This window comes from Epinephelus lanceolatus, chromosome 10, assembly GCF_041903045.1.
Source record: "Epinephelus lanceolatus isolate andai-2023 chromosome 10, ASM4190304v1, whole genome shotgun sequence".
In the NCBI taxonomy this organism is placed as follows: domain Eukaryota; kingdom Metazoa; phylum Chordata; class Actinopteri; order Perciformes; family Serranidae; genus Epinephelus; species Epinephelus lanceolatus.
The window spans coordinates 1,694,322-1,707,658 of record NC_135743.1 but is presented as its reverse complement, the minus strand read 5'-3'; the positions used below and the strand labels follow the sequence as shown (position 1 = coordinate 1,707,658).

At 39.1% G+C, this 13,337-nt stretch overlaps 3 protein-coding genes and 1 long non-coding RNA gene across 6 annotated transcripts in view; 2 read left to right on the top strand and 2 right to left on the bottom strand.

Annotated features, from left to right (window-relative positions):
* nt5c3a (5'-nucleotidase, cytosolic IIIA) overlaps positions 1-4,720 on the bottom strand; it is a 22,738-nt gene extending 18,018 nt beyond the window's left edge. Inside the window, exon 1 of one of the 2 annotated variants that reach the window (XM_033640760.2) lies at positions 4,450-4,720. In XM_033640760.2, the coding sequence (XP_033496651.2) occupies positions 4,450-4,587 (138 nt within the window). In that variant the 5' untranslated portion in view covers positions 4,588-4,720. Of the gene's footprint in view, positions 1-4,350; positions 4,363-4,449 lie in introns of those variants that run through there. The other variant, XM_078171256.1, reaches the window with a different exon arrangement.
* LOC144464444 (uncharacterized) overlaps positions 1-10,515 on the top strand; it is a 24,580-nt gene extending 14,065 nt beyond the window's left edge. Inside the window, exon 2 of one of the 2 annotated variants that reach the window (XR_013492137.1) lies at positions 9,060-10,515. This is a non-coding gene — a long non-coding RNA (uncharacterized LOC144464444). The remainder of the gene's footprint in view (positions 1-9,059) is intronic. The other variant, XR_013492136.1, reaches the window with a different exon arrangement.
* dctn3 (dynactin 3 (p22)) lies at positions 8,211-13,337 on the bottom strand. Its single transcript, XM_033639586.2, has 7 exons — positions 13,155-13,337; positions 11,681-11,765; positions 11,343-11,429; positions 10,985-11,068; positions 10,075-10,133; positions 9,914-9,973; positions 8,211-9,262 (listed from the first exon to the last, which is right to left on the bottom strand). Exons 1-7 carry the CDS (start codon positions 13,254-13,256, stop codon positions 9,176-9,178), a joined length of 564 nt encoding a protein of 187 aa, XP_033495477.1. The 5' UTR covers positions 13,257-13,337; the 3' UTR covers positions 8,211-9,175.
* atg5 (ATG5 autophagy related 5 homolog (S. cerevisiae)) overlaps positions 11,694-13,337 on the top strand; it is a 50,348-nt gene continuing 48,704 nt past the window's right edge. The window contains exon 1 of the mRNA XM_078171258.1: positions 11,694-12,207. The gene's annotated coding sequence lies outside the window, so the exon portion shown is untranslated. The remainder of the gene's footprint in view (positions 12,208-13,337) is intronic.

Below are 13,337 nucleotides of genomic sequence, written 5' to 3'. Positions count from 1 at the left end.
TGTCAGTGAAAACATGGATGCTTCACACACAGAAGATCTATACAATCAGCACAGTTTCAAGATTAGAGTCACCAATTCAGTATCTGACCAAATGTCTCCCCTTCTGTTCCTGAGATATGATGTTAAAACATGATGATGTCACAGTCAAGCTGACCTTTGACCTTCATTATTTTAACCTGTTAGACATTTGTGTGAAGTTTGGTCAGAATTAGTGTATGAATTCTTGACTTATGGCTAAAAACATATTTTGTGAGGTCACACTGACCTTTGATCACAGATTTCTAATAAGTTTATTTTTCAGTCAGATTGGACATTAGTGCCAAATTTGAAGAAATGCTTGATGCGTTCTTGACATATCATGTTCACAAGGATGGGACGGGCCAACAGACAGATGGACAACCCGAAAACATAACGCTTCTGGCCGCAGCTATCGGCGGCACAGACACATAAAAAGCACATGTAGGCCAACACTGTGAGAGCTGATCTCCCAGCTGCATCACAGAGTCATTTTGATGTCTCACGTCTGAGCCTCCCATCAGAGATCAGAGTGTTCGGCCTCTCGGGTTCCTTTGATATATTTCACAACTTCTATTTCACAAACTGGCAGTTAAAAGTTTCAGTTCTTAAATCAACAATGATGCAAACAAACAGATGTTTAGTGGTCAAAGGTCACACTGTTACGATAGACTGGAGCGCTAAAACATGAGTTTAACTTCACATCAACAGAGGAGCTGATCTGAGGAACAGTTATTTCTCAAACAGCCAGTTTTCTGTCGGACACGATCAGACTGTGTTTCCTTTTTACACAAACCAAACCTGCGGCTGTAAAACCAGCGTCACCCTCCAAACTGCAGCGAGACAACGCTGATAACAGCACACCACGATGACATAATGAGAGGAGGCTACCTGCCAATTACAGGTAATAAATGATAAATGTTTTACAAGCAATAAAACGATAAATGTCTGTCTGCTGCCGGAGCATCTGGGTGCAGCTGTTTCTACTGTAAATTATGAAAGTCGCAGCTGAATTTGAGAGACTTCCTCTCAGGTATGTGAGAGTGTCTGTGTGGGCAGATTGAGCATACAGAGTGGTGCACAGGTGGAGCAAATAGCTCTGATATGAATCATATAGATTATGGTAGAGATACAGTACAGAGCAACGCCCTGTGACAACTGCAAAACTCAAAGTCTAAATCTCTTCTTTCAGCCCTGGGAGGAGACGAGTTTAACCTTCATGACGCACACTAGGGACTAAGATTAGAAAAAATAAGAATGTATATTCAACCACTGAAGTCCATGTATTTTCCCATGGGTATCTGGAAGGTGTTGAAGTTAAATAAAAGGTATTAAAATCATTGTTTATTTTATAATGACTTTATTAATTCTTTCAAAAACATATCTTTTATTCAAAAAGTTAATAAAATAGATTTTATCTCTCCTGTGTTCACGGGTTCAAAGAGTTTTCTAGGCTTCATGTAAACATTGTGAAAAACAATTTTCAGTAAAAAATTATATTTTGCCAGTAAGATGAGATAAAAACTAAATTTTTTTTCACCTTTTACTGCCCCCACAGAAAAATGTAAATATATACATTATCAGGTGCTTATAGAAGTGTTTCTAAAACTAAAGCTAAAAGATTTTGTTGCATAAAAATAACAGGTGTCACACACGGAATGATGAAGAGACGTTCTGCATTATAACGCATTTCTTTCAGATGATTCTGGACTTGAAAAAATCAGTCCAGTGTGTCAGATTCTACACCGATGACATTCAGCTCTACATCTCCACCACATCCATCACCACTGAAACTCACTCCACTCTGACCACCTGCCTCAATGACATCAGTTAATGAATACCAGCAAACCTTCTCAAACTGAACTGCAAAAAATCTGACATGACCATCATCGGTCCCAAATCCCTCATAAAACCTCTCATAACTTCTGTCTCATCATTGATAACGCCCACTCTGCGTTCCTCCACACATATCTGCAACCTCAGAGTTATTTTCGACACCAAACTCTCCTTTGAAAAACATGTCAGTCACTTCACCAGTACGCCTTCCTCCACCTGAAAAACATAGTTCTCCACTGTCAATTATTTTCCCTCTCTGCTGCTGAAACCCTTATTCACACCTTCATCACATCCAGAATCAAATACTGCTGCAGCATCTTTATCATCCAAAGTCCTAAAGACACTCCAGTACATCCAGATCTCTGCTGCTCGTCTGCTCCACTGCTACACTCCTTCCTGCAGTCTACGCTCCTCTGATGCTGACATCCTGTCTCCACCACTCAGGACCAAACACTGGACCTAGGGTGGTCCCCTGTTTGATCTCTTCCTCTCCAAAACAAACTGACCAGATGATTTAAACCAGTAAAATCGTTGAATAAAACAGTTTCCTCCCACAAAAATTTTTATGTTTTTCCATCGGTGCTTGTTGCTGAGGGACTTCTGACTACAGTAGCTGATGTGAAGACATGAAGACACAAAGATTCTTATTTTCAGGTGATTATACACTAAAGAAGACACACTCATTATATTACATTTCATTTCTGCCAATACGTCCTCCTAAATCTTACACACTAGAGAATCTGAAAGTGTTCTTGCTGCTGTAACCTGGAAATGTTTTGTATTTTAACTTGATAAATAATACAATATTGACCGTAATATATACTGATTGAATTATAACCCATTTCTGACATCATATCCCTCTGAATCCTCCACACTGGACATTTAACATACCTTTCCCCCCCGCTGTCTCTAACTTGTGTGTGTGTGTGTGTGTCAGGACTGTTTATTCTGTGCTGAAGCCTGGTTCCTGTCGGACAGGTTACAGAGCTGGACTGTATCGTCTGTGCTGCTGCAGCTTGCATAACCTGCAGGCTTCCTGTTTGATAACAGCCAGCAGCACGAGGCTGTTTCCAGGACAGAGACAGAGCTGCAGAGAGCATCACTGGCTCAGGATCAGCTGTCAGAGCTTTGTGATCTCTCGCTGCTGCTCTTTGTGTTGTTACACAGCAATCTGATGACCTCTAAAAAACAGCTGCTGATTTAGGAAACATCCACGCCTGCGCACAGAACCACGCAGGTCCACTACTGTCAACATACCAAAAATAACACTGTCACATTTCCAGGCGTGATTTTCAGAATAAAGTTGTGTGAACATCCTGTGGGTGTTACATGTCAGCCTGTGTTTCACACTGCCGAGACGAACGTGCACAACCTTTTGTTTTTCCCTCATGTTTAGTCTGTATTTTAATTTTGAATGTTGTTTATACATTTGTAATGTGCTGTGTTCAAATGCTGAAAAAGCAATTAAAAGTTGAATCATACGAAAAATCATATTTTAAACAACAACTGTTGCACATATTGTATATATTTCTTATTCTTATTTCTACGTTTATAAATATTGAGTTGTAAACTGTAGCATCACACACATATTTTTAAATCTTCAAACTTAACATACTAGTTTTTTTCCATTGTATTGTGGCATAAAGCACATATTTTTATATGTTTACACATTTAACATACTCGGCACATTATATTTGCTTAAAACTCCTAATTTAACTACTACTGTTAACACCGTAGCGTAGTGCACATATTTAATTCTTATTTCATATGTTTATATCCTTTGTATGTCTTATTTCTACTCCTATAATTCTTTACCTTATACAAGAGTGACTGTAACGTATCACATCACAATTTACCCCCGGGGATTAATAAAGAATTTCTGATTCTGATTGCTGAATATCAGACACACAAAATTCATTTTCTTTTATATTTTACCGACTAAAGTGTAGATGTTAGCGTACTACATGGTACAATAACACTTGAAAATGATGAGCAAAGTTTCAGGGATGCACTATAATGTTGGCACGGCATTGGCATTGGCCAATATCGTCTTTAAAATGAAGAATCAGCCAACATGTTTTTTTCTTATTTTGGACAATAAATAAATATTACATACGTTAAAATGTACGTATTTCATGTCTCCATCTGCTGGTGGGCCGTCATGATAAGAGCATGTATGTATAATTAATTCCACTACAGAAGAGACTTGATGATCACTAAAATTAGGTGGAGAAAATGGAAATATCGGCAAAAAAACAATCCAATACCATGTTGATTGGCCCAGAGTACCTTGCTGCTACCTTATAACACGCCTGCTGAAATTAAAAATACAAAAGGATCCTAATCGTTACATAAATTGCTGACAACAGCTTCTCCACACGTGTTTACTGTCACAGGGATCGCGCTTTTATTTTGAAGGTAGAGCTTTCTCACTTCCTGTTTCTTGTCTCATGTGCCCCCGGTGATCCTGACGCAGCACGAGGGTCTGTTTTTATTCACCATCTCTATGATCCGGGTTGTTCTGTTCTCACAAACCATCTCTATGATCCGGGTGTTTGTATTTACACTCATGATCCGGGTTTCTGTGTTCACACTCACCATCTCTATGATCCGGGTCTTCTTTCCCGCTCGCTTCTTCTTGGCGACGATGTACTGGGCCAGCACCACGCCGCCGAACAGGGCGCAGACGCTCGCGCTGGCCGCGGCTCCGACCTTTACCACGGCCGTCCTGTCCATGACGGCTCCGCTGCTGCTCCACCGACCTGCCGCCGCCCGCAGAGTCCCTTCCTGCCGCTCTGCCGGTCCTGCCTCCCGTCAACCGGTGCACACCCACAGACAAAGATCCCCCGTGCTGGACGGGACCACTCACTCTGTGCGAGTTTAATAGTCGAAGGAGGATGATAAACAGCGAGGCGAAAAATAATGTAGAAAATTATTAAAAGTTAACAGTTAAATAAATCAACATAAAGAATAACATGTTACACGACTTTAATTCAGTTCAGCCGTTAAAACCAGACCGTCATTTGTAGGCTAACGTTACGTTACTTAGCAACAACACATATGCTAGCACACTTGTCATATAAGCTAACATTAAAGGCCCATTGTTTCAAAACGTAATTTTAAATTAAACTCACCTTATTGTCTCCGAGTTATGAGCTCTTTCTGTGTTTTGAAAGTTTAAAACTAAAGTTGAGCTCCCTCTCTGCCGGGCTGTGTCCCGTCCTCCTCCAGCTCGTTGTCTTTTTCTTCTTCGGCTGTAATGGCGGTTTGCAAACCAGCTTTCAGGTGCACTACCGCCACCTACTGGACTGGACATAACAAACAAAATAAAATAAAATAAAACAAAATAATAAAATAATGAAATAAAATAAAAATAAGGAAAAAATAAAACAAAATAATGAAATAAAATGAAATAAAACAAAAATGATAAACTAAAACAAAATAATAAAATAAAATCAAATAATGAAATAAAATAATAAAATAGAATAAAACAAAAAAGAATAAGATAGTAAAATGAAATAAAATAAAACAAAATCTTAAATAAGATAAAACAAAATAAAACAAAATAATAAAATGAAATAAAACAAACAAAACAAAATAAAATATCAATTATTCCTGTTATTCTTAAACAATTAAATAGAAGCTTCTGTACATTCCATGATGTCTCTCCTCGTAGATTCCCTGATGCAATGCTGTGCTTTTCTTCAGTTAGTCTTGTTATTACCTCCCTTCTTTCTTCATCATATTTGTTGCAATCCATTAGTCCATGTGTTTGACTGTTTCCAGTTTATGACAGAGTGTACATCATCCAGTACTTCCCTATTCTATGTCCTACACTGCAAATTATTTCCAGGAAATTACAATATTTAACCGTAATACTTCACAATAAATTACATCATTATCACCTCACAGGCTTTTACCGTAATATTTAGCCAAATTCAGAATTTTATTGTGAAATTCATGAAGGTAAATAAAGTAATTTTACAGGAGCATACTGCTAAATCTCAATAATATGCAGCCACAAGTACAGTGAGATCACAGTATACAGCTGTTATTACACTATAATTTACTTTAAAAATGTCACAGTAACTTACTGTGAAAGTGATGCAGCCAGTAGCCAGTAATTTAGTGTAAATGTACATTCATTCAGTTAATTAAATTCATTCTTTACCACACTGCTTTTTCAAGAGGTTTGCTGCTTCTATAGATATCAATAGGTTTTCATCAGTTGATTCCTCACAGCTGTTTGATTGGTGTGGAAAACGTTCTTGTGTTTTTTCCCCAAATAAATAAAACTTGAACGCAACAAATCATCAACTTATTCCGTAGTTTTGATTTTCCCACAGACACATGAACACATATTTAGACCAACACGCAGCAGGAGGAGTGATGCTAGACATTTAACACCCTCTACTACAAACAGGAAAGTGTGCCAGTTCTGTACTACAGAGTGAAGCATCTGTCTAATAGACGATCTTTGTCAACTGTTTTCAGTTTGGTCTCTGACATCACTGACTGCTCTTCCATGTGGAGAGTGTGAAAATCCTCCAGTATTTACCACCAAAATGTCGAACTAGATGCTTCAAACTTTAAAGTTATGATCCTGACAAAGAGATGAAGGATGAAAACAGGAGATATAAAAGATCAGCTGAGGACATGTTTCCAAGAAGAGACAACTGTCCTGCTGATGATGTTTTATACTTTTGCATATCTGCCTGAAAATTTCTCACAGCAAACTGTTGAACTACTTCTTTGCTTCTTTGGTATTTATGTTTATTTGTTTAGTGGTTAAACTGACACAAGCAACTGAGCCGAAGGTACACACTATACACTTGACACTATACACGAGACACATATTTGCTGCTGCAAATTAGTTGTACGTAAATTCAATTTCTAGGTCCTTCATATACAGAGACTTAATGCAGCTGAAGTCCACGTCAGGTTGAAGCAAAGAATCTAAAAATGAGATCCAGGTCATTTCATCGACTCAAGTCTGCAGATAAACTTTCAGGTTTTTCAAAACAGTCGCTTTCAAATAAATAAAAAACACATTTTCACAAAAACTTATATTTCCTGTAACTGTGTAAATCCTGCTTCACTTCACATGATTTAAAAGAACACGCCAGGACTTTAAAAACACCCACAGACTGATATTATCTGCAGTGCTTCTCATTTTGATACCAACAGAATTAAAGTTTAGCGGAACCTTTTTCTGAGCAGTGTGTCAATGTTCATGTCGGCTCTTGATGTGACTCTACAGCAGCTTTGATGTCGGCCATGTGTAATTTAATGTAACCTCACTATCAGCAGGCAGTGAACACGTAATACATATTTTATTACTGTCCTCTGAAAGGTGTGTTTGTCTTTTCGGATGTTGATAAAACAGACTCAGTATCAGCAGGCATTTTAAACTGGATGAATTTAAATATCTTTATCATTTCACCTGGAGAACCATAAAGTATAAAAGTGGTATGAAGTTAATCTGCCTGAGAGCTGGTGTTACATATGAAGAATACATTGTGAGAGAACCGGTCCAGTCTCAGTGTTTCTCTTTCTGCAGGTGACTCTCTGTAGCTTGAATACTTAATACTCTTTGACGGTGTCTGTTGGTCATATCTGGTGTTTAGTGAATCTGAACTGACCCTTTAAAACACCAAAGTCACAGAACAACACAAACCAACTGTTAGAGGCAGCGGTAGATCAGCAGCTCCTGAGTTCAGCAATGTTAGAAGAGGTGAGAGCGATATAACAGCTTCAGTTTCCTGCTGGAAATCAGTCTGATGTTAAGGTAAAGCTGTTATAATATTCTAAATGCAGCATGAACTTAAACTGATAGATGTTTTTGAGGCTAAAACACATTTTGTGGCTGACGTGTCCACAGCAGTACATTGCTTTGTTTCCGGCCTGCTTCTCTGAACTGGTGGCGTGCCGATGTGGTGATAAGTCAGTCAGTCAGCAAACAGCTGCCTACTTTCACATCCTTCAGATATGGAGGGACATGAGGTTTCATTTGGAGCAGTGTTTGTGTCCACCTGAACTTAAGTCCAAGATTCACTAATTCTGGTCTCTACAGTCTCTGAGGAAACTATGCATCTCTTTAGCTGCTACATGCTCCACTCTGTTGACCAGATAGTCTCTGAGTCTGTCTGCTGGGACAGGAAGTGTACACTGGGTTTGTCAGAGTCTGCTGAAAACAGCTGCTGCTGAATAAGAGGTTGATGAGAGGGTGACACTTAACTGTAACATGAATGTGCCGTAAAAGCAAAACTATGACCTAAAAGATAATTTGCTTGACCTCTGAAGCGGTCTGCAGTTTTGAACAGACACATGACAAATATCACACACACACACTGGAGAAGTCAGAGAAAAAGAGTAATAATATTTATTGTATTAACCGCAGTCATGCTGTTTGACACGAGACATACAGAACATCTTAAAACCAGAATACTAAAAAGAAAAATGAAGCTAATTTAAGTTTTTACAAATGACGTCAGGAGGCATCAAGAGAGGAGATCTAAAGCCTTGAAGAGGGTATGTGAATGTGTGTGCGTGTGAGTGGAGGGGCTGATAATGAGTCTTGTGACTGCTGTGCAGTGGCGAGGACGCAGTGTTGAGTCAATATGAGGCATAAAAAGCTCTTTTGTCTGAAAATAAATAACAGCAGCATCTCGGTGCTGTCTGAGCCACACGTCACGTGATGGGAGTGAGGTCCTCCACACGACTGATGAAGAGTCACATGAGACAGAGTTCCTTAATATTCTCCAGTCCTTCAGTACAGTTTGACTGTGTGACTGGGTTTGTACGAGTGGACAGTGTCACTGAGCTGGGAGACACCAGAGACAGATACTGAACCACATACAAATAAAACTAACTTCTGAAGACCTGGCAGAGGGTGGGTCAGTTTTTTCTGGTAGGTTTGGTTAGGTTAGGTGCAGGTATTCTTAAAAGAGAAATGAATTGTTATCAATTTATTTTCTATATTTCTTTCCATCACTGCAAAAATAAAAACTCCTTTTTATAGGACAGCTGAACTTGTGTCAGATTTTTCATTTCACACAGTTTTAAGTGACATTATCTGCTTTGAGTGGAGAATTTTCTAAAAACCAACAATATCATGAAATGAGGGAATTATCAGTGTTTCATTGTCTGATTTATTTAACTTCTATTAAAGTGAAATGTTGTGATCTTTTCGTCTCACTTTTGTTCAGACTTCTTGGGGAAGAACGAGCTTCACGTGGAACACCTGTCTGATCTAACGCTCCCACCACAGTGCGGTCTTCTTCATCATCACCATCCTCCTCAGAAGTGCGTGTGCTGACAGGAGCTACTCCACGGGCCGAATGCCTTTGGCCTCCTCCAGCTTCCTCAGGGTCTCGTCCCACTGAGTGAATTGCTTGGACAGCAGGAACATCTGCCAATCAGAGGTCAGGGGTCAGTGGGAGGAGCTTTGTACCAGCAGCAGTTTATCATCAAGAGGTCGACGGACACCAGACAAAACCTGAGCAGCGATCTGAGTCTAAAGTTCTCTGATTTTCCATTAAAACTTCAAGATCATTTTAGGCAAACTTCTGAAATGTCGCTAAAAAGAAATGTGAATCAGAGGCGTTTCCATCAACTGGATTGGAGCAAATATACTAGACTTTGGTCAGAAGTTGGTGACATAGACCATTGATTGCCAACCATTTTCCTTCAGGGGACCCTTCTCTATCACTGAGTAAACTGACGATCGCTGACTGAGTGGCATCTTTTATGGATGTTCAATATCATATTCAGTGACTGATAAACTGTACAATTAACCCAAATGCCAACTGCAGGGAGTCTGTGTTAAACTGGAACATTTCTTAACAAGTTGCTCATTATTTAAGTATTTACATGTCATTATTTCATGTCTTTTATCCCCAAAGAGATAAGACAGTATAAGAAGTTTGTAGTTACATGAAATGTAGAAATTTTGAAAACTTTAACAGTTTTTTATGCGTTACAATTTATCTTGCAGGAATTTTTAGTTTGCTGAAATTAAAAAAACAAGTCACAGACACAGCTTGCGAAAAGAAAAGTGTACCATTTTGTTGTATTCTTCAAAAAGCCTCTTCACTTCCTGGGACTGAGCCTCACTTTGGTCCTGTGGACAAGACAAACATGGAGGAGTGAACAGATCAAACCTGTCCAGAGACAGACACAATGACGCAGGAGGAGAAACAGAAAGCTGGAGGTGGGGTTTACCTGCTCTTTGATGTGAATCTGTGACAGACGCTGCAGCTTGGTGGCGTGTTCTGGAACATCTGTGAGCAACAGAGACACACAGTTAACACAGAGGCTTGAGAGGGGAAACAGCAGCTGTACAACACCACTGTAAACCCTACATCACTGAATCAACAGGCTCAAAGTCCAAATAAACACATAGGTCACATTCATTGCTCTCTAACACATGACAGAATTATGTTTACAGCTGACAGTATAATTGTGGTTTAATACTGCCAGAAGTGAAACAGGAGCTGAAGCATGAAGTCAGGGACTCATGTGGAGCTGCAGAAACACACGTCTAATATTTTACATCCAACCAATGTGGGCTAAAAACACTGGCTATGAAATTACAATCCAATAACAAAACTATCTTAAACCATGTAAACTGATGTCGTCACAATAAAAGACATGTTGTGAATGTGCAACAGTATCACTGCTACATGGTCAGAATGCTGCGTGGATGGAAACACATCCAAAGAAAAGGTACTTAAAGCACCACTGTTGTATTAGAAGTGGCAGATACTGAAGGTTGTGCTGATGGTATTTTGGATATGGAAAAACAACAAAGTCATTTCTAAGATCAACTGAACTTTACTTTTTCATTTCCAGGCTTTAATTTCATACAGAACTACACACAATGACACCTTTCAGCAGCAGACAGTAAAGTCCTGGATCTCAAACCTCCTTTCATGAACACATTATTTGATAGATTCAGCTTTAAAAAAAGACAACAAGCAAATCTGTCCAACAAATTTCATCTAAATCCATCTTTAAATTTTAGGACACTGTCAAACAGCAGAAAAAAATGAGCTAATTCCTACTTTGCTGTCAGATGTAAAGTCACAGAGCAGATGTTTCTTTGCTGACTGTCCTCTCAGGTGAGACTCACCTCTGATGTAGGTGCTGTCCAACAGTGGCTGCAAGGTGCTGACCTGCTCCAGCAAAGCAGCCTGGGAAAGCAGGAAGTCCTCCTCTGTGAGACAAACACAGCAGCATCACAGTCAGTACTCAATCAGATGTGAGTTGCTCCTTTAGTCTTCTACCATAAAATAATTCTTGTTTATGTGATAACTTAAATATTAAACATTAACCTACACATATGGCCTTAAACATTAGAACTTTAAAGACTATTTGGCTTCATATAGAATAAATACATAATAAAAGTAACTCTCTAAGATCAATGTGACTGCAGTCGTACATAGATGTTATGTTGTATTTTTCTGCTCCAGGGTCCTGCTGCTTCTTACCGGCAAGAATGAACTCCAGCTTCATGGCATCAGGCACAGTGATGTGATCAGTGAACTGGGGGTCCAGGAACTTCAGCAGGTCCTCAACTGCACCACAACACCAATAATTATGATTAAAGACTCACCAAACACAGTCCAAAATCTGACTACGGAAAAATTCCTGCAAGCACTGTTGTGAAATACATGCACTCTGCAGCACTTTGTCATCTTATGTCAGGATTTTGATTTCTTTAATGTAATGCAGATGTGTGAATGACATTAGCTTTTCAAATATTTCAATAATGAGGGGTCCTGGTGGTCAAACTGTTACAACAGATACATCACAGTGTGTGTCTCACTCTTCTTGTGCAGGATCTTCACTCGTTCTCTCTTGTTGGCTGTGTTTGTCAGACCTGCCTGGATCCTGGCCAAAGACTCAGCACACTGCAGGACAGAGGACATTAATTTGATTTAAAGTTATCGATTAACAACAGCATAGGCAAGGCATTACATTTCATTAGAGTGTCTAGCAACAACACAATGATATAGTCTCTTTAATTTGGGCACTTTCTTCTCTGATTTGCCCTGTGTGTTGTGCCTTTAAGAGCTGGAGGTTTACTACCTTCAAAGGATTTGCAATAAGCAGGCAAAACATGACCATTTGCTTATTCACACTCACAGTATCAAAATTTTCATGCTCATCCTGAGTACAGCTCGAATGAGCATTTTTTGCTACTAGTTAAAAATGCTTTTTACACCTGTACTTTAAAGTTAACTTCAGTCAACTATCAGAAACATAGAAATACTTTTTCAGCAGGACTCTGAGCAACTGGCACTTTCTCCACCCCTGCAACTACAACATCCTCCAGGAAACAAATGCTCCTTTGTAAGTTAAAAGTCTTCATCACATCATATGATGCTCTGGTGAGACGCCCCACTCAGCTGCTTAAAAAAGACTGTAACTCAACACTTTAAACTTGCTTCAGATAGGAAAGAAATGGCAGTCTTATTTTTGGTTTTTGTTACAGAACACAGATGGGTGTCTTTAAATTATGTTTCGTCAGACAACAGTCCACAACCCAACAATACGCAAAGTACAATTACCACAGAGCATTTGATGAGATGAGATGAGACTTTATTACTCTCACAATGTGGAAATTCACATGTCACAGCAGCTCAAGAGTCAGAAGCCAGATACACAAAGCAAAAAAGTGACTGAGTGTTAAAAAGGATAAAATATTTCAAAAATACAAACTATAGAAAATAAAATAAAATGATACACTATGTACACCTCTAACATATACAGATACTGTGTGTCCATAGTTGATAGCTACACAGGATCACTGATATACACACATGGTGTGTAGTATAGTGACTGTCAAGATATAGAAATATAGCCTGTAAATATCATTGCACAGTTTGCAATTGTATAAACATGTGTAACAGTAAAAATCAGGCATACAGGTCTAAAACTAGGCTCAGTTTTTATATCTCACATTTAATCGTTTTTTACATATTGCACTGTTGATTATTTTCCACGCAGTACTAAACTAAAAGACACAGTTATGATGTCATAACTGTCAGCTAGCAACTTGCTATATTTGCAATTAGCCACCTTAACGCTAGAATAGCTAACCAGCTAACACAGCGGCAGTTCAGCTGGTAAATAAAGATACTCTAATTAATACTGTCTGTAACAATTTATAATAAAACATAATGGTGTACAGCTGATGTGCACAAAATAAAAAGGGCGTTCACTCAGTGACAGAGCCATCGTTAGCTGCGCTAGGCTAACAGCTAGCTAGCTAACAATAAACATTATTCTGAACGAACCTTGACGGGTTTTCCACTTTTGTTTCTCCTCTCGCCGTATAAACGACCCTCCAGCGCCTGAAGACGCATCTCCAGATTATCCACCTCTAGTTTTTTATCCATTCTTGAAGCTACCGGTGGACACAACAGAAAACAGACAGCCTCGTCACATACGAGCCGTGTCGCACGTTGATGACGTGTCAG

Bases quoted from the DNA above. Each gene is read 5' to 3' on its own strand.
- dctn3 (XM_033639586.2), bottom strand. From the start codon at position 13,256: ATGGATAAAAAACTAGAGGTGGATAATCTGGAGATGCGTCTTCAGGCG. The intron at 11,766-13,154 runs GTTCGTTCAGAA...TCTGTCCTGCAG, and splicing joins AAAGTGGAAAACCCGTCAAG to TGTGCTGAGTCTTTGGCCAG. The intron at 9,263-9,913 runs GTACACTTTTCT...TCTGATTGGCAG, and splicing joins TTGAAGAATACAACAAAATG to ATGTTCCTGCTGTCCAAGCA.